General features: G+C 42.8%; 1 protein-coding gene across 3 annotated transcripts in view; it reads right to left on the reverse strand.

Annotated features, from left to right (window-relative positions):
* The window catches only part of ST7 (suppression of tumorigenicity 7), a 145,386-nt gene that overhangs the window by 100,807 nt on the left and 23,036 nt on the right, over positions 1–21,543 (reverse strand). The window contains exon 1 of one of the 3 annotated variants that reach the window (XM_017817882.1): positions 3,659–4,114. The exons of the other annotated variants lie outside the window; for them this stretch is intronic. Coding sequence (XP_017673371.1) covers positions 3,659–3,680 — 22 coding nt within the window. The 5' untranslated portion in view covers positions 3,681–4,114. Of the gene's footprint in view, positions 1–3,658; positions 4,115–21,543 lie in introns of those variants that run through there. 3 annotated transcript variants of the gene reach the window in all.

The following is a 21,543-nucleotide window of genomic DNA, read 5'->3' on the forward strand; positions in this document are numbered from 1 at the left end:
GATGGCCTTTGGTTTTGTATTTCTCCAGCCCTTTGGTCAGCCCTCATTTGGTCCAGAGTCCTTCTGCTTTCCAGAGTGCAGCTGCTGATCTACCAGACAGGGACCACCATGAGCATCTCTCAAACAGCCCAGGCTGGAAGAGTACTTCCCAGACAACCTCCCCTATAACCCTCACAGTTCAGCACTGCTGTTAGGTTAAAACGCCCCAGGCATGAACAAACATAGCAGCATTGAGAACATCACCTCAAACTTCCACAGCACGCACCTCGGTCCTTTTAATACCACCAGGGCAAGCAGCATGAACGGGTGTGATTCCCTCCCTCGCAGCTTCCTACTGAGTTTCTCTGCGGTATCTGAAGCACATATGCATGGTGCACATTCTCTGACACACATTAAATGGCTCTCTGAGCCTCTCTGCTTGCTTTATAGGCTCTGAACTGCATCCTGTCCCATTCCTTACCAATATACAGACAGATTTGATGGAGTTGCATTCCCCTGACCTCCCCTACCACTGCTAAGTCCCACCGACTGTGACTGCTCTCACATTTTTGTTTAATTTGTGCTTGTATTGTCTCTCATATAGGCCTGCAACTGACAGTATTCCTAGTTAGACAAGGGATGCTTGCTGGTTATTTCTGCTAGGTTTGGGATCACTTCTTCTCCCTGAGCTGAGGGTGTCCTTCTCATGGGGACCAGCCTGTCACTTGTTCAGAGCCCCATCACTTCCCCGCTTCAGGACAGCACTGTAACACTATTTCACCTTCAAAAAGACTTAATTCTCAACTCAAGCTTTATCAAAGCAGATTTTATTCACTCCCTCCAGAATGTGAAACTATTATGGAAATCAGAAAAATCTGTCGGGTCAGCAGGAGGGGTGGTGTGGGATGGACAGCTGCCTCCTCATGCACACAGCCCCCTGACACTGCCCCAGCAGCATGTCTGACAGTGGATCAGCACAAAAGCACCGAAGACGAAGGGTCTCTGGCGCATATGTTTCCTGTGGGGATTATAAAGAGGACATGTGACCAATGGAAAAAAATGACCATGACCGTACAGCAAGTACTCTGCCACAGTGCAACCCTTCCACAGACACTTCCTGGGTTTTCTGCTTTGCACTCTCTATCCTTGCTCATCATGCGCTGGAGTGTCAGCAGATGTTTGTGCATTGCCTGCTGCCTTATCCCCCTTTATGGGCTGGCGTCACTGGCTGTTTGTCTTTCCCTCCACCCAGGAGGTGATAAGCAGATGCCTGTTCCTACAACAGCCCTCAGACTATCTTTTACTGCCCTTCTGACTGCTGCTACAAGCAAAAAGAAAGACCAGGATTTGAGAGTTGGTTTGACATTTAAAATATTTTGCTACTGAGTGACAGACTAAAGGTTCTGAACCAGTATTTGCTTCTGACCATTTTTCTTGGTTTTTTTTAATCAGACAGAAGAGAAATAAAATCCTAAACACTATGTGTAAACAGCAGGATTAAAAAACCTGAAATCTGTTCATTTTATGCTTTTTGGATAGCAGCAGCAAGGGCGTCTGTTGTATTTTCAAGGTCCAGATGATCTGAATATTTTTATTTTATTTTGTATTATTTTATGTTCTAGCCAGATAGAAACATTAACAATTAGTACCACTGTTATCATTTGATGGCCTGGAAATACGAAGAAGACGGGAGGAAAGGGAAGACCAAAAACCTCTTAGCTGTGACTGCATTCTGATTAAAATAATTTTGATACTATCTTCTGTCTTTGAAAGCAAACCGGCTCTGCCTCCAGCAGTGGTGTGGGCAGGGCTGGTTACGCAAGGACTGGCCTGTGCAGGCAGGTGTGCAGGGGGGCAGCACCAGTAACTCCACTCTCCTCCCGCCTGCCAGCACCTGGCAGCAGTAGGCAATGGGGCAGCCTGTCCAATTTTCAGAGGAACTCTTGGGCAGGAGGTCCAGGCCTGAGCAGAGGCGTATGGGAGTTGGTCTGAACAAAGGCGAGGCCACCACACTGCCCTTCTCTTTGTCAGGCCAGGGACTGCAGGCAGAGACCAACCACAGCCTCTGCTCGAATCGATGGCAACTAGCCATGTTCTGCTTAACCCTTTTTTTAAAAGCAAATAATGTTTGTAGACCTCTCTTGGAAACAGGTAGTGGCTGTCACGGAAGCTCCCATCACCCTTTCCTAAATTGTGGGAACCATGGAAACAAAAACAGCCACAGCTGCTGGTGCACAAGCCAGTGATTTTAGCCAATGCGCCTTGTAACCCAAGAAAATGAACAAGACTGAACAATCTGAGTAAGCACTATACCTTTCTGCAAGAGGGCAGGTAGGGCACTGATTTTATCTCAGAGCACGTTCTGTGCATTTTGCAGAGAGCCCATGGATATAGAGGCTGGGACTCACAGATCTGGCAGGGCAGAAATAGACGCAGTTACATTTGGCATCTCTGCTCATGCTCCGCTGACCCAGAGCTGCAAACATGTTTACAACTGTGCATGAAAAATTCGTCCCCAAACAAAAGAAATCTAAAGGCAAATTTTGTTTTTGTCCTGCCTGACCTTGACCGTGACCAGGTGGCACAGGAGAGGGGGAGCTACCAGAACCAGGTGACAGGACCAATTAACCCTTTGGGAGCAAGGGGTTTGATAGCCAGGAGGATGTGACTATGAGGTATTCCGATGCTCTTGTCACTTCCCAGGAAGAGCCAAGACACAGAACGGGTCCCAGCCTAAGTGCATGGAGACATTACACCTCACTGCATGGTATAATGCTCTATAAAAGCCACCACTTCATATTCAAATGAGACATGTTTTCAACATACAGTACTATTTTGTGCACAAAATACAGTGTGAACCGACTGTTATCTATTTTTCAGTCACCTAATAATCACTGGATCAGACTGGTCTCCACACAGCCGCACTGTCACCAGCAGCATTATTTATACATAAACCCCCAGCCTTCCTCCATGGACAGATTTGCCAGGTAGGTAATTGTTGTTCCCACTGAAGCAGAACTGGCTTGCTTTCAGTGACATGCATCTGCACTGCTATTATACTGCACTGCTATTATACTGCCTCGGCTAAGATTTTCCAGAACAAAGATCAGGAAGAAACAAATAAATGATCCTATTATTTTGCATTTTTCACCTCATATTTAGAATTCCACCCAATTTAATTTTGGATTCTGCAGTTACAAGAGGGATTGCATACAAGCCTCCTTTTTCCCAGACACAAAAATGAAGCAAATTAGATAGTCTTTTCCTGCAGGTTAAATCACTCTCCCCAACCTCTCGCCCATCTAATACTGCAGCATTTACAGTCCCCAAACATATCATCTGACTAGTGCATTCATTAAGAGTGTTTGCAACTCCTAGTCATTGACAGATGCAATCTTATCTATTGACACATTCAAGCAAAACTGCCTTTCCCCCCCATCTTTCAGTGGCCTGAATTCAGCAGTGCTGACAGCCCTATGCCGCTTGTATCGAGGATGTACCCACAATAAGGAGGTAAATGCTTCCCCTCTGGCCTTTTTCATCCCTTCTCAAACAGGCAAGGACCACAGCTTTTAGCCCAGGACCTACAGCAAAGAGAATGCAAACGCGGTGGGTAGAGTGAGGAAAACAAGCCCTGTACTCAACAGAAAAAGGATGTAAGTGGGATGCATTTACTTACATGAAGATTCAGTGCCAAACATGGCTCTCCCCAGATGCTGCTATTTTAAAAAGCAAAGAAGAAAAGAGTGGAAGACAGAGGGAGTGTATGAGAGTAGGGATGAGACTGCTACGCAGCAGGGGTCATGAAGCCAGACAATGCAGTCCAGGCTATCCAAGCTGCCAGATTCTTCTCTCTCCTCCTCTCCCGTCCTCTGCTCAACACCGCAGACAGCTTTTCCTTGCAACCGCAGTGAAGGTCCTTCTTCAGGAAGCAAAAACCAGGAGCTTCTGTTTTAAATCCGAGTGATGAGGGCAGGCTAGCGTCCTTTCCGTGATAGCGGCAGGCAGGAATAGGTATCAGCCACCAGATACTGCAATCCCCAGCCCCTGCTCGCCGTAAGACAATAGCGGAGCTTATGCACACACGGGATGACGTCAGAACACTGCAAAGACTGACTGCTGCTAACCCAGAGGCTCGGAGGGGGCTTGGACAGAGCAGAGCGATTCAGATGGGAATTCCTTTGTCACAAAAAGCAGAAGACAAAGAGCCAGACCTATATTTCCCTCCGTGATGCTAAAGCTCCCACGCGGAGCTGTAATGCTAGCAGGAAAATATCTTCCTTGAATTCGCTCTACTTTTCTCAGCTGCATGAGATGCAAAGTGTCTCTGTGCTAATGGAATAAATTTCAGGGACACATATCCTAGTAAATACCACTTATAGCATTTCCAATAAAGAACAACCACAAATTTCTATCATTAACTCTCTTTATTATTTTTCCTTCAAATAAATATTAAAATTCTGGGCCAATCTACATGTCAAACCTAATTTTCACATCAAAGTATTATCCAACTGTCTCATTTACTTAGATTTATTGTCAGAATACACGCAACAATGCTCTAACCACAATAAATAAGTCACACGTCTAAATAAAAATAAAACCACTAACTGAATTCAATGATAAAAAGGCATCCTAGCAACCAAAGAAATATTTTCCTTATTTCTTCTTTATTATTCTAAACCATTTAGATCTAGCGTTTGTTAGCCTCTGCAAGTGCATTTTTAGTGTACTGAATTTCTTTGAGTTTCTTTTTTTCCTGACACTCAGTAACTGAAAAATGTTCAAACATAGAAACAAAGCCCTAAGCTAGCTCCTTCAGTCCTCTCACAGACAATAGGAATTTGCCTGCCTTGTTCTGGTGAGGGCAGCCAAGGTAGTAAGTTGATGGTTAGAAACTACCAGACATTGGGGGCTATCCATGACTGTCTGGAGGGGGTAAAACAAAGAACAATTCTGCCAAGTCTCACCGAACACATATGTGCAGTTCCCAAGATGGCAAAGACTGGAAAGTACTGTTGGTGGATGAGGAGAAAGGAGGTAGATGCAGGTCCATTAAGTGAAGCATTTAAAGGAAAACAACCACCCCTCCCATTTCTCAGCTTTTGTGGGTTAACAATTCCAAACAATCCTGCTGCTCCACGTGCCAAGGGGGTTTGTGCTGTTTGCAAAATACACAATGCCACCATCAGCAGCAGGCTGGAAAAACAAGTACTACTGAAGGCTGGGAGGACCTGCCACCTGAGGATCTCAGTGTGCTGAAATCATTACGGAACCAGGGAGTTGATTGCTCAGATGTTAACAGTCCCTTTGTGTTCTGCACACACCATGAGAATATTTAGGACCACTAGGCTCATGGGAGCATTTAACTGTATTCCATCTCTGGAACAAAGCCATGGGAGAGGCCATACCCTGGGGTGACATCTTGCAACACACTTTCTAACAGGCAGCTTTTAGTCTCTCCACCGGCAGACAGGATGCCAGTGAATGGTGACTCAAATCATCCCACAAATGTTGTAAATTAACCAAATGTCCTCAAATCTGTACTTAAGCACCTGAATTAACAGCCTGGCTATTAACAGTCATGAATATTTGCAGTCACATGCATGCTCAGTACTGGGAAGCCGTGTCCAAATTGGTTTTGACTATAATGACAGTGGCACAAATCCTCTGACAAGGACTGTAGCTTTGCCATTCCCAGAGCTGAATTAGTTATTTTGACTATTTGGAGCGGGTAACACCTTCTTCTGTCAAAACAGGTTGATAAGAAGCTGCGGTGCATTGAACAAAACAAGTGTCCTGGCTGGGCTTTCCAGCAACTGAGGCAAGTTCACAAAAGAAACCTGTCTATTATGTACCAGTAATCCTCAAAGCATCTTAAACACAAGTCTCTGGGACAAAAACCCAAGTGCACTCATGCAATGGCTGAAGAATAAGTTCTGCTCTGATGAGCAGATCGGACCTTCCCACAGCATTGTTTTCCAAGGAAGATGCAAAACCTCAGGGTTTTTCCAAAGACATCCTTGAAGGTGTCATGGAGTACAGGCCCTCTGCCAAGTTCTCATTACACTGACGCATACAGGCATTTGAAAAGCCCAAACAACCTATGCAGTATCTCTAGAAGGATTTCATAACAATCTGTTTCATTACTGTCAGGCTTGGCAGGTCAGTACCTTGTGGGGATGCTGACCCATGACAGGACACTGAAGGACTTTCTCTGATTCTTTTACAATATACCTTCCAAACATTTCTCCACAAGCCAGCATATTTAAAGCAGCAATAATATATGCTGTGCAAAGCTCTCTCCTTTATATTCACATTTGCCAGAGAAAGGGATGTGCTTTTCAACCATTGCCACTCCTGGAGCAGATTTACTTTATTCCTCAGTTTATCACTGCAGAAGAATAATACACATATTTTACTTGGTTTTATAAGGATACATGTGTCTAAACCCTAAAGCATAGTTTGAGTTTTAATAATGAAGCTGGATAATGCAATGTTAAATTTTTTATACAAATGTAAATTTCTGCTTTGAAGTAATTTCTCTCTATAAAGACAGTGCAAGCAGAAAATCTGAATACCAAGAGAGGTAGATTTGTACACGTGCCTTATGCTGATCTACTAAAGCATAAATCTTTATTCTTTCATCACTAAAGAAACATTTCATTTTGCACTTAACCTCCTTTTTCACAGGAGAAACTCTGGGAATAGGAAATGAGTCCCTTCCACCTGTGAGGTTCTCCTGTCCTACTGCCCTGAGTAGCTCACCTAGACAGGGGAGGTCTCAGCTGACTCCCCACAGGGCAAGGGAACAGGTCCCACACCTTTGAGTCTCTAGAGGGGAAGTACAGGATAATCTCAATAGGTCTCAAAGGTGGGTAAGGATTTTTAGTAGTTAAACTTGGCTTTATTTTCCAAGTCCCCAGTTCTGTAAGTTTTGTAATGCCTGAAAACTGAACTTTTCTTAAGACATTAAAAAATTTAATGCATTTAAGGAGCTATTGGAAACCTCTAAGTGACTGTGCAGTGAGTCCACACCATTCAGCAACCCTCAGAACAAACTTATTTTGCCTCTAGTAATTTTAGTTACTCCTAAAAACTCAGTGAGACCCTCAGCCACTCACACTGTGACAAGCTCCAGCTTCTGTCAGTTTTGTCAGTTCTGGCAACAGCTGCCATGCCAATTATTGATCACCATGGCACCCACAAAATACAGCAAGGTGTTTTTTCGTGCTCTATAGAAAAATGAAGCCAAAGAGCAGCACACCTTACTAAGCTACAGCTCTTTGGCTTTACACTTTCGCTGGCCTTCTTTTGCTCAACTCTGCTGACCCTTAATTATCTTTATTAATAGACATCCTTGGTGAAAAAGTTGACATTGTGATTACACCAGTGTAATCTAGTGTGGTGCAACAACTTCAGCTTCTCATCTTCCAGGGTCACGTTATTTAAGGTACAAGCCCCCAAAGAACCAAGCCAAATAGCCTGCACTGATGCTATGACAGAGTCCCCGATGCAGAAGTGTTTTCCAATACCTCTATCAATACATGAAGCCAGTGTCCCAGAAGGTAACCTTGGAGCCATGGCCACGGGGAAAAGGAGCAGGGCTAGCCGGACTGGAGGACAGCCCTGACAAGCCCTTTCTGGCAGTAAAGTGGGCAGTGGGGCAGAAGTTGAGTGGGGTCCGCCAGCTTGGATTACACAGCATTCAGAGCCAAGGAGAGCCAAGAAAAGCATGTTCCGCTGGAACAAAATGTCTAAAGTTCTTCATTTGTGGAAACGCCAGCATGTTTTCACCAGGAGACAGGCTGGACAGCAAGGAGCAGCCCAGGGACTGAGGCAGGTGGCTGAGACAAGACCACACCAGGCAGCCAAGACATGGAGGCAAGGGGACTGGCTAGATAGTGAAAATTATCCCTGAACATCTGAGCTGTCTGGAAGTCCTCAGTGTTCTCCTCATAGCCTGCTCTTATCATCTTTTGTTCAAGGTTTTCCACCCGCATTCCGTATTTGCAACTTGCAGTTCCCTTGTTAGGTTGGCACAGAAAGGAAGGAGACTGCTAGCAGAAAAGAAGTCAAGACCTTTGTCCTGTTTAACATAGAAAAAGGATTTTACACCAGACTGACTAACGGATGGCAGGGATGGTTTTTTCTTATTATTATTTGCTCTTGTGTTGATTTTTCAAATATTTCTGTGCAGTCCATATTTCATTTATGCAACGCCATTTCATGTAAAAATTCTTTTTCTGTAGCATTTTTAGGCAATTAATGCCTGGAAGAACTAAGCTTTTTGAGTAAATATATACATGTATATACACATAAGTAACAAGACAGACTGAAGATCAAGAACTTTTTGCCACCAAAAAAAATCTTTTTATGTCTGTGTTGGTCCTTATCTGAGAGATGAAGTTCAAAAGACAGATTGCTTTTTAAAGAAGAGATACAATGAACCATAATAGCCAATTATTACATTGTAATGCCTTTCAACTTCACTTTTAACGAAGATCTTCGCTTCAGCACAGCTCTGTAGATGATTACTGCAAGCCATTTACCATGGGCATGAAGCAGCAGATGATCTGCAATTAACAGTGGAAGTTCTGTGTGTTCTGCCTCTCCCAGGCCACCCAGCCATCTGGAGCACATCTAATGGACATGAAGCTTCAGCAAGTATGAAATGGTAAAGTACTACACACAGAAAGCTGTAAGTAAAGAATACTGCATACCAGAAAGAATATAAGAAAATATTAGCCCAGGTTAAGTACCTAATTCTAGAGTACGACTGAGACTGTAGATCACAGGCAGGCGTCAAGCTCTCTTCAGAGGATTCAGTGATTGCTCCTTGTTAGACTTAAGATATTGAAGAACCCCCAAATCTTTGGCTCCTGCCTTTTCATAGGAACCAGGAACTTCTCTAGGCAATACAGCCTCGAGATACTGAGCAACAGAGTATCTATTTCGCCCCTGGACTCTACTTGCCTATCTGGCATCCAGTAACAGGGAGTGACAGAACAGAACGATATTCCCATTCCCTACAACAGAGGATACAGAACAAACAGTCCATTTTCAACAACTTCCCTTACAATATTCAGTGTGAGACTAGTAAAAAAGGCAGTATTATTTTGTTAGTGGCAGAGTATAACTCACCTTCTGTATAACTGTCCTAGTTAGGACAACTGAGACCAGTTCATCATGGTATGGGTGTAACCCAAAACTGTGTATTCTATAGCCTTCCATGCCATTTCCCAGAAACTGTTGTCAATAGACTATTCGCACCCTCTGCCCATAGAGCCTGACTCCTCAGGCTATAAACTAGGTGTTAAGAGGCCTGTGAGACAGGAGGATGCTCTTGTCCTCACACCCTTTGTGGAACTCCCCACCCTGAGGGAAGTATTGAGCATTCCTGCCTGAACTGGAGGATATATAATCTTGGAGTCTTGGAACATTTTGAACCACTAGTGGGATTCAGAGGAAGACTGCAGCTCATCGCTCTCAACCTCAGCTGGACTGCAATCACCACTTTTGACCAGACTGCAACAGCTCTCCCACCAGCAGGTTTTTTCCCCTCTCCCTTTACTTTGGACTCAAGCGGGGCCCAAGGAACACCACTTTGTTCATGCCCCAGGGTACTGGGTTATGCATTTGGGTTTTGTGGGTTAAGACCAATTGTTTGTTTGTATGATTGTACTTACTGTATTATTTTAATAAATTGTTATTCTGACTTATAATCTCTCCTTTGAGTTGGGTTCATTTCCCCTGCTGGTTAACTCTTAAACCAGCACAATAACACTGCCAAAAGATCAGAATGATGATTCACCTCTCTTTTGTTTTGTTGGTTTGGTTTTCAGTTTGGTTCGTTTCCTTTTAAACACAGAACTGTTTACCCACAAATAGACAGTTACCAACACAGTATGACATTCTACTCCCTGTGTGCAAATGACATATCAAAACCAAATGAAATGTGTTATTTTTTCAATAATATCAAGCCCCGTGGCTCAACAGAGCATGTGTAATGGCTTCATCAAATTCCGAGAGCAGTTTTTGTCCCAAATGCATGCAACTGTGTGATGAAATGGGGCCACTGCTGTATCTGAAAAATGTCCCAGCAGAAGACACTACTTCTCAATACAATCCAAGGAGAACTTAGAAACACAGGAACCATCCAAATCTGCACTGTTGTTAAATTAAATAAACTTAAATCACCAGCCACTTAAGTGCCGTTTTAAAAGAATAAAATATTAGAAAAAAGATTTTCTACACTGAGGGAAATACTTAAAATATTTTGGGGTTTTATTTTATGTATCCTAATATCAGGGTCATTTCCAAGGATCTATGCCACGGGACTGCACACGAGGTACTCATGAAAGCCTCAAATGTCAGAGTGAACAGAGGTGGTTAACAAATTAAAAAAACAGATTATTAAAAAAACTGTCATTTTTTATGCAACTCTGAGGGATCACAAATTAGGATTAAGGTTGACTCATAATAAACCACATGCAAACTGGCATCAGAGGGAACATGTGTGCCCCAGAAAAAACACAAATATCCAATTTATCTGTATAAAAATAAGTCACAGAGACTTAGAGGAGTAGCAAACATTGCCAACATTGCATTACAATCTGCATTAATAATGTTTGATCTGATGCCAAAACTTCATGATTAGCAGAAACTTCACGATTAGCAGAAAGTTTTGACTGTTGAGAGAGGAAGATCAAATTTACACTACTTCTCAGCCCAAGTAAACACACTAAGAACATTCAGTCTGACATTACAAATAGCCATGATTTCATCCTACATACGGGAAAAATTAAGGATGACTAAGCTGTCAAGGGAATATGCACAGAACAAGGTAGGAAGGTCCCTGCTGGACGGGTGAGTGCTGTGTTGAGCACACTCCCTAGCAGACATAAAAGAATCCATAGCATAACCATAGGAAAAAAAATCAATTGAGAGTTTTAGTTTTACATTCCTAGGTGGGCACTCCTGTGCATAACAGTGGACGAGCTGATACTGCAGCCATAAATACAACACAGTTGCAGAGTCAGTGGGGAAACCAAGTGCAGTAGAAACTGTTGCATTAGTTCCACTGGACAACGTCGTAGTCATTTAAGTATTGCAGTTTTCCCAAGATGCAGTATTTTGGTGATGTCCCAGCCCCTCTTTCCAGGGTTTTCACTCCATTTCCATGCAATGTCATCCCCGCAGACTGAAGATCTAAAATTCCTCTCTCAGAATAAAGATTAACTACAAAAATTAGTAAATGTTTGGATAACTTGATTATCATAGCTTTTCTTGACAAAAAACAGCTTCCAAGAGTCAATAAAACAATCAAAGCAAGTGGCTTAGGTATACAGTTAGAGGAAAATAAGATGAGAAAAGGTGGTGGTATCTGCCACTTCATGACAGAGTGAACTGTACCAGCAGCCTTCTCACCCAGGACCAAGCATAAAGGAAAACTGCAGAGACTCACAAGTTAACTCCATGTGGAAACATCTTAGATATACAGTAGACTTTTACTAGGAGCTCATGGCACTTACTGGTTCACAAAGTGCCTCTCACAGCAAACCACTGTGCTGTCAAAGCACAAAGCAGCCTCAGTAACTACAGCTTATGCCTTCAGCCTGGTGATGGTCAGTGTATGAACACCACGTAGAACTGTAACTTCAGATGGGCAAAACAATAAGTAGCACTTAAAACTTCGTGACAATTAAATGATCAGACACTAACACTATTCAAGTTTCTCATAATCCTCCCCCTGAGCAGACCATACTGCCCAGGGCCAGGGTTCTGATATCCCCCTTCTTGGCCTCTCCCCTGGAGTGGTGGTACCCTCAGAGCTGCTGTACTTCACAGCGTAAGGAGAGAGAGGAGACATGGAGGTTGCAGCTCCAAATCTCCACAACCCTCATCCCAGAAAAGTCCTGAACAGCATGATTAGAGAGCACTGAATTTCTGAATTAGTTCTGTTTTTGGTTCAGCAGTTGCCAACTCCAGCAGTGCCCATTTCCCTCCACTGACTACAGGGAAAGCACACAAAGTCAGGTTTGAGCAGCTCAAGTGCAGACGTCTACATACATAGAGAAGAAATGTCTCCTGTGTGTTTGGGAGTTTTAGGGGAAGCACTGGAAAAGGAGAAGGCTATGCTGAGGTCAGGGGCCCCATAATTACAGGAAGAAAAAGTAGACCCCCGCACTCCAAACCTACCTTGAACTGTAGCTTCCGCTATGGGTACAAGTTCCCCCTGAACCCGTCCAAGACTTTGGAACAATCAGGTCATCTCAAGAGCAGGTTTTCAGCTCAGAGAGACAACCTTTTGCCCCCCTGCAGCTGCAGAGATCTGCATTACACCAGTGATTTTCTGATACTCTGAACCACTGTGACATTTCTCTGCCTTCAATGCCATGAAAGATTCAAGGTCTTGTGTCTAGTACTGGGTGGCAGACAGAGTTTATCAACTCCATCAGCCCAGGCAGGAAGGTCATGCTGAGTACAACATTTTCAGATACACAAAGTCAATAAAATCAGCAGGCATCACTTCACCAAAGAGTAAGTCTCCCCTGCCATCAGAGACATGCCTTCTCCTAAGAGATTTAAGCATGGACACACATTCCTTTCTTCAAGTAGAAGGTTTTGTGGCCCTTCCGATATACCTGATTCGTTTACTTAATTCCACCTAATCAGTTGTCAAACCAGGCTGAAGAGCTTCGCCTTGCAGCAGAGCAGATGCACACAGCTCTGCTCAGTCTGCAAGGCAGGGAGATTGTGTCCAAGCATCCCTTCTTGATGCCTGGAGAAACCCATCAGCCTTTAGATGGCCACCAGTTCTGCTTAGCACTGTTGGCTGTCAGTGTTATTTACCCACTTGAGCCTCCGGTCCTGTTTACGCTATGGGCAAGTACTGTTTTATACCACTTATCCTTCACAGAAGATGGTTTGGTCGTTGGCCAAAACACAACCTCAAGGACAAAGAACAACTCGCCTCCTGTGTTCAATTGGTTCAGGCTGCTCCTGTGGGCACCCCAAGGGCAGAGGCTCACAGATCCCTTAAACTTCAGTCAAATGGCATCAGAATTATATCTCGTGCAAATCTTTTTAAATGACAACTCTCAAGAAAATGTATTTTGAAATAAATGACACAGACTGTTGTGTCTTCCTTCAGCTCACATCAAACATCACTGGAAACTGCACTGGATGAATGTGGTCCAGTATGGCACTTCTCCAACTCTGACCTTCACATCTCTTCATAGAAAACTGGTACAGAATTACAGGCTTCATTACTTTTGTTGCTGTGTGTTTGACTGAAATTGGTACAACACATTACAGGTAGGAAAAAGCAATGGGTTACGTACTTGAATAAGAAAAGGGTGTGTATTAACAAGTGTCCAACTATGAACATACAGTCTCCCCTGGCATGCAGTCTCAGGTCCTAGAGAAAAGACCTTAGTGGAAAGTCCTACTATGTCTTGATCATGTGCTCAATATGCTCCTTATTGCAGCTATATTTCTTGTGTCTCTGCAGAGAGAATTAAGACTCTTCTGGGACATTGCTTTTGTTGTATGAATACCAGAGCAATTATTTTTACAGAGTATATTCTATGAAAAAAACAGTTCACTCAGGTCTACTTTAGCCCTGCATTACAGATGCAAATGAAAGCAACACATAATGTGAATTTGTATTTCACCAGTAAACTAACCCATCACTGACTTTTCATTGTCCTTTACTAGTTTGAATTAACATCCATTTAAATGTTACATTTAACCTAATGTACTTAACTTACATTTCACTCAAAGAAATGCCAATCTTACAGTTTTAGTAAAATGGGGAAGATTTTCCATTTAATTTTTCATATCATCACATAGTTCAAAAGCACAGGGGACTACGACAACTCGGGGGATTAAGTCTCCAGCACTTCCGAAAACTTTTCTCCTTGTTCCGGTGGGGGGGGGGGGGGGGGGGGGGGGGGGGGGGGTGCTGAGTGCTTCCCGGAGCAGTTCCCTGTTGCCAGCAGTGTCTGCCTGTGCCAGTCATCTCCTGGAGCAGTTCCCTACTGCCAGCCATGCTGAAAAGACAGGGAATTTCCTTTTGGGGAGCTGCCGGGGCACTTGCTGCCACGTGGCTCACAATCACCCAGTTCTGGTGCCGCTCCAGTTCATCATTGTCAAGTGGTTTTGCTCCATTGGGATCCATGCTGCTGTCTCAGTGGCACAGGACTTTTTTCTTCTAATGACATACTCTTCCAGGTTTTTCTCATTTTAACCAAGGGGGAGGGGGATGGCTAGGTGACATTTTTTTCTGCTATTTATTGGTTTTGTTTTGTTCTCCATTTTTTTTCAGTAAAATTGTTATCTTTTTTTCCTCCTTCATTCAGACTCCTATTAACTTCAAAATTTGTCAATATTTGGGGAAGGGAAATAAACAGAAGAGAAATGGGAGTTTTACCTCATTAGAGGTCCCACCTCCTGAACATATTGTCATTAAATCAAGACAAGCAAAAGCTTTTATTTTGCTCTGACATAACATTAAAGATTTTAAAAACTTCCTTGTTGAAATGTCCCTTATGTGTTCTTTGGCAAGGGCCTGCCCTGGCACAGGCAGTGAGTGGGCAGACACCCACTGCATGCTCACTGTGGAAGACAGAAGGGAACTGGAATATCTTACTGCAATAGCCACAGTCATAGTTCAGCTCTGCTGCAAAGTGCAGCAGATTTATGTCCACTAAGCTACAGAGCCAGACGTCTCCAAGGCAGGAGCTTTCTGAAGGGGTAATTTCCTGGCTAGCTACATTTTAAGTATGTATTTTCTTTAAAATCTGGTTTTTAATTTTTTTTTGGTTTATATTGTTATTAATATTTAAAACAGAGTGCTTCACTAGTTTACAACAGACAAGGACTACTATGTTTTCAGCAGTAAACACAAAGCAAAACCAGATCAAACAAAAGCCTAAAGGGGCAGGTGACAGATAGTGTGGACAGCTCCCTTGCAAAAAGCCATAGTGAAGTGATAAATCACCCTCTAAAGATAATTCAAACAAAGCAATACAGTCATGTCCATAGATACTTACTCAAGCCAAAATCCAAGTTGGACGAAATGGGTACAGCAAGGTGGTACTTGTTCTACCTATCCAGCTACAGCTATGCTCAGGTCCCAGCCCTGCCTTTGCCTGCTCCACACTTCCTAATCCAGAGCTCTGTAGCACCAGTGTCTGTCTCATGGAGCATCCAGCTGTTCCCAACACACAGCCAACTCCCTTCTCTTCCCAAGCCCACAGAAAAATCTTCTCCCCTCTCTTCTGCTCTGATCCATATCCTCTGCTTTAAAGGCTCTTTGAAATCATCACCCAGAAGCACAGGTTGCAATGGTATCCAAGTCCCTGTCCAATCAGGTTGCTCATAGTTACATCCACCTCGGTTCTGAATGTCTCCAAGGATGGGGACTCCACAGCCTCTCTGGGTAACCTGCTCTGGGGTCTGAACACCCTCAGAGTAAAGAAGCATTTTCTCAGTCTAGGAAAAATTTCTTATGTGTGAACACCTGTGTGTTGCCTCTCGTCCTACCATTGGGCCCCACTGGAAATCCAATCTATGTAACCAAGTCCACCTCAAAGACTACAGTCCCTCCTGGCCCAGAATGCACCATTCCTTTCAATCTCCTGATTAAAATGCCCTTCCAGGTCAACTAGAGATCCCTTGGATGAAAACAAGGATACGGCAACGTGCACAATTTATTCAAATAATGGTACTTAAAGCGGAAGGACATGTCATTTGATTCTTTTTGACTTCCTTTTTCCTAAAATCTTAATATCATGTTTTTTGCACATCTTTGGAATTAACCTCAAATTAAAACTCAGCCTTAAGAGCTGAATATTTTTCAGGCTTCCATAATTTTTCCAAGATTATTCATGTAAGAAAAGTATTCTGTCCATCACCACATTTGAGGCAAAAATATATAATAAATTCAGCAAGTTTTAAGGAGCAGGAAGCTTGGATTTAAAAGCACAGCATTGTGCCTTCTCTGAATGCAGAGCTACTGAAGCATAAACATATACCTCTGTAAGGAACATTTTATAGTGAAAATTTTAACCAACAATCCTCAACTTTTGCCAAATTAAGACCTCAATAATGCTTAGACTGAACTAGGTTTAAGAGTGCAGAATAAATAGATTTTAATACATTAATAAGTACTAGTAGTAAGCCATAGAAAGCATGTCTTCACTTTCCCCCTTCTAGCATTTAAAAAAAAAAATAGAAATTGTAATAGTGACAGGACTCTTTTGCCAACCTGAAAGTACAGAAGTAACTCTTTCAACTGCACTCTAAGGAAAAAAAAACATGCAGTGATGACATGACTAAATATTTCCATGTTATCAACCCCAATGAAACAGATTGTGTCAGAGAATTCTGAAGTTTCTGCAGATAAAAGAAGACCCTTATAACCTTTGATTTCCCAAATCAAGGACTGTTCCACAATGTGCCTTGGGAAATTGCACAGTAAACAGTATAGACAGCAGTTCAGAACCAAATAACAGTTTATATTTTTTTAAATTACAATAATTTTTATTGTTTCTTGAAAATAATCAGACAACTGTTTAAATTACTTTTTTGCCTTTGTTGTGAAACAATTGAAAGAGAGTTTCTGAATTTCCTTGATTTAAGGCACCACTGACCTCAGAGAAAATATGATCTTAATCACACCTCTGGTTTTTTCTTCCAACTGACAGATGAATTAATATACTGTAGGCAACAAATGAAACTTTTCATCCTTTTAAGATGCATCATTTTAGCTCACGGTAAATATTAAAAACTTGGTTGTTTAATTTTCTTTCACAGTCAGATAAATCCAAAGTACTTCTGACAATACTGTGGCATCATTTTGTTGCTTCTGCAGCAGCCAGCTACAGATTTCTGTATTTCTCGACATAAAAAATTCACTAAACCATGCCTTCAGAAGCTCTACAGAGCCGTTTCATGATCCACTTCAGCTGCATGCAGTTGTGGCACTGCTACCCTTTCAGCAGCCATGTGCTCACTGAACCAGTCGCGTTAGCCTAAGCTCCTTAAACACATCTTTTGGTACTCACTCTCCTGAGTGGCATGTGGGAAACCAGGTCTGGGAATGGACTTGGCTGAGCAGAACATGGGGAAGAGTACGTAGCAAGACCGGCTGCCCGCACACAGCAAGCTGCCACCACTGACCCACGGCTACCTCTGCCACCTGATCTGTGAGATCAGAGGGTTCCCACTACCTGGGATGTTATTACTGCAGCAAATATTGTGATCATGATCATCATCATGGCTGGGCTTCGTGAACGAAGATCTGGGGAAGGATCTACCCACATTTGCTACAACCGCACTGGTGGCTAAAGAGGTCAATACGAGACAGGCACGTCCGGTTGCAAAAGGCACAGCAGAAAGACTCCTCAGGTGGTATATTCTGCAAGGCACAATTCTTTCTGCATTGTCTTTTCTCCTCAAGAGTGATCCTGTGTGCTTTCTCAAAAGCATCAGCAGCATTAAAGATAGTGTGTCTCCAGACCTCCCGATTGGAGGCCAGAGTAGACCAGTTATGTTGATCAATATGGCCAAGGCTGAGATGTTGTTTCAGGGAGTCCTTGTATCTCCTCTTCAGGGCTCCTCTATGGTGGCAAGTTCACCATAAAGCAGGATCTTAGGGAGGCAGTGGTCCTTCATCCTGGAGACGTGCCCTGCCCAGCGCAGCTGTGTTCTCAGTAACATGGCCTCAATACTTGTGATTGCTCCTTGTTCTAGAACAGACGTATTAGTCACATAATCTGACCAGTGAATGTACCCCTATGAGGTTGCGAGCTATGTTGGCGATGGTACATGCCGTTGGCAGGGTCTCCCATGCCAGACAGGTCAAAACCGAAGGGTCAGATATAAGATGTGGTCATGAACAAGCTCACAAAAAATACAGCCTTTGGTCACCTTTGTACCCCTACGTACCAGACCAGCAGATATAAAATACTGTTCTCCAAACAGGCAGAATCCAGCCTTTGGATAAAACAGTCTTTAGACACCAAGAGACTGCACGTATAAGCTATTCTTTTAAAGACAGTACAGTTCTTACGGGTAACATGAACCATTCTTTTTCATTCCAATGATGGTTGAAGTTATTTCTGAATAAAGTTTGAAAAAAGTTATAAATTTCTCTTAATTTAGAGGTGCTGCTTAAATGGAAACCAATCACTGCATCTCAAATGGCAACTGCTGGTCTCAAGGCATAAACGTAGTACAAGGAAATGAAGCACTGTCCCACAAAGGTAGATCCAGTGCAGTTTCCAAATTCCCACTGCTGAGGGAGAGCTCACCAGGAATCTTTCACACATTCTAACTCCTTTGTCCTTTTATTTGTTTGTTTGTTTATTTGTTGCATAGAGTTTACTGTCTTCAAGCTGCCAGCAGGACCTTAGGAAGGCTTCTGAGCTTTCAGTCTCACCTAATTGCTCCTACACTCAAAGAAAAAACATTCTCTTCCCATTTCCATCCCACAAATCCCAAGCCCTCTTTCTACAGCCTGCACAACTGATTAGTAAGCGTTGATAGCAGAGAGCAGTGAGCTTCCCAGTGCCTCCCCCACCTCCAGATCCTTCCCCTAGGGTCCAGCAAGAGTTCCAGCACAGCTTTCTATTTAATAGCTTGAGACCCTGCTAGAAGGAGCTGGGTTGTCAAATTTCAAATCTGTGCTCTCTACACAGTACTCAGATGGGCTTCTGCAATAGTAAACATTAACTCTCCCATGTGGCATGCTCTTTACACAGACATGACTGAAGCTTTTCAGAAGTCTTCTTCCCTGTGCTCGTATTCCTCACTTCTAGTCCAGACACAGCATTCTTCTGACTGAGACAAGGAACTGAGGCTTGAAGAACAGGGAACAAGCACTTACCCCACCAGGGTCCAGAGATCCCCATCAGTCATCATCACTCACTCTACCCTCAAAAAACTGCTCACATCATTGCATGCCTTGGAGACCACCCTCACCATCCCGGAGTTGAGTTGGCTATCACAGTTTTTTCAAATCTCTGATTTTGTTTCGACAAGGAGTTAAACCAACTATCCATAAGTTGTTTTTATCAACACCCACCTTCACAGGACCCAACAGACACAAAAGTCTTGTCAGAGAATTAATAGGCTAATGAAAGCACTGTGCAAAAGACTGTCTAGTGCCATTACAGCGAATAGTGAAAAACCCAAATTAAATATCGCTGAACTGCTGTGTGGCAGCAATCCGCACAATGAACCAGAGTAATTTTCCAGGTCAGCCAAGGTTTTAGCCGCTACAGGGATATACTTGAATATGCAACACCATTTTATCTAAAATCTTCATGAGACTGCAATGGAGAGCTGTGCTTCAGGGACCCAGCTCTGCTGAAAAGCCAGAGACCTGGCAGTCAAAATGCACTGCAGAGAAAAGACAGAGTCAGGGCAGACTGAGGTGTGAGCACAAGAGAAGAATGTCAGGAGATGGGAGAAGGTTAATGGAATAATATGGCAGGGAGCATCAATCTTCCCTCTCTGTGCAGACACAGCTGCCCGAGCCACATCCTGTGACCGAAGAGAGCATCAGCAACAAATCTCTCAACCAGTGTGGCTGTCAGAGGAATTTTCCCACAGTAAAGATCACATTCATTGGTCTGTGTCAGGAACTTTATTGTATTGTAACATCTCTGGAATTCCAGCAGACAGAAGAAGAAACATGCAACCTCGGCCATGAACAAACTCCCAGCTAAAGTGATGAGGAGCAATGCTCCTTTTGCTGCACTGCAGCATGGCAGATTTTATATGTGCTGACCACATGGCCAAGCATGGTGACACAAACTCAAATGAAGAACAGAGACTATATCTTAATAAACCTGAAAAAGGGCAGAAACCCCCAAGCATTAGATAAAAAGAAGTGTCTGAACCTTATGGATGTATATGACCAAAAGAAAAGAAAAAAAAAAGAAAAAATAAAAAGAAGAAAAAAGAAACAGAAACACTTTAGATTTGAAGTATTTTCTTTACCTTTACAATCTCACAGATTTGTCCATGGAAGGGGAACATGGTGATGGCCATGCAGACAACTCTGCAAACGTCACTGTTTTTTGAAATAATAAACTAGTATTTCCAAATATTTTTTCAGGGTTCTGTTTTTTTAAGTTTCCCTAACATGTGGCAAAGCTTATGTCTTTTTAAGAACTAGACTTTTCTTTTTATCTGTAATGGTCACTGTTATTTTTTTGATACATATTTTTCAAGTAATCTTTCTCAGCATTCGTATGAGAACAGGATTTCACAGCAACTCTGGTTTTTCTTTTTTTTGGTCTGGGACCACTCTGTACTTTCTCACAATCTTTACAGCTGGAAAGTTGTAGCCTGCACAGAGAGGAAAGCATAAATTACACTACGACGGGTTTATAAGACTAATTCTAATAAATATCTCTCAGTAGCCTCCTATTCACTGTATCCCAAGAAGAGCAAGAAGGGATTTTTTGCTGGCAGCATTTTCAACTGCATCAATGTATTTCATGGAAGTGCATAAATTTCAACAACACCTTTCCAGGAAAGCCCAGACAAGCTTGCAGACCATGAGGCACAAGGAGGACCCTGCAGAGCCTTCTGGTAGGGCATTAGATTGGGCTAAGATAGACCAGAGATTTGATCCTATTTCATGACCGGGTGCACTCAATCTACCTTTTTTCACCTCAGATCACTGTGAGTCAGGCTTCAATCAAAGCTTCTTCCCCCAGAAGACCCTGCCCTGGCCAATTCACCTGACCAGGAGCCAGGCAAGGCAGAAATCAGAGATGTGAAGCAGGTTCCTGTGTCCCAGGATGCAGCCACCAGCACCCCCAAACCAGCCCAGTCTGACCCACTTCCCAAAGGCACCTAGAGTTTTCTTGCATTGTTTCATGCTGTTTTGTTTGGGTATTCAGGAAGTCCAAAACTCAGCTTAAAGATCTTTTCATTTCCGTGGGACCTTTATACATCCTTTATTTCATTTTATCTACTGCCACTGGATTTTTATTGAGGGAAAAAAGGTATCACAGAGAGATAGAAATTACAGTCTGGAAAAGGAGCAATGTCCAATGCTATCAAAACCAGCTATGCCACATGCTCTGCATGTGGTAGATGTATTTTCTCTCAGTCATCCTTTCATGATTATTAATTGTCCTGTTCTTATTGTTTAAAGAAAAACATTTCATGCCTTACCTACACGTATTTATTTTAATATTGATTCATCTGTGTCATTGAAATACATAAAAACTCATGTGCGTTTTTCAAAAGTTAATTAGGAACCTCTTTATTCAAGTACCACTGGTTTTTCTAGAAAGTCATATCACTTCTGAAACTAGGATTTAGATGCACGATGATATGGAAGGAAATTGAGGACATCTTCATTTTGGAGACATTAACCAGTCTAACAGCTTACCTGTACCCCTGACCCATACCACATTACTTTTTACCAAAGTCTTTTATCATGAATGCTGCAGAGACCAGAGAGGTCTGAGTGTTCATGGATGTTTAAATCACACAAACCATGAAAGTCTGGGATTAAAACCAGAGGTTTAAGGA

The sequence above is a fragment of the Lepidothrix coronata genome, unplaced genomic scaffold, assembly GCF_001604755.1.
Source record: "Lepidothrix coronata isolate B3197 unplaced genomic scaffold, Lepidothrix_coronata-1.0 Scaffold63, whole genome shotgun sequence".
Taxonomy (NCBI): Eukaryota; Metazoa; Chordata; class Aves; order Passeriformes; family Pipridae; genus Lepidothrix; species Lepidothrix coronata.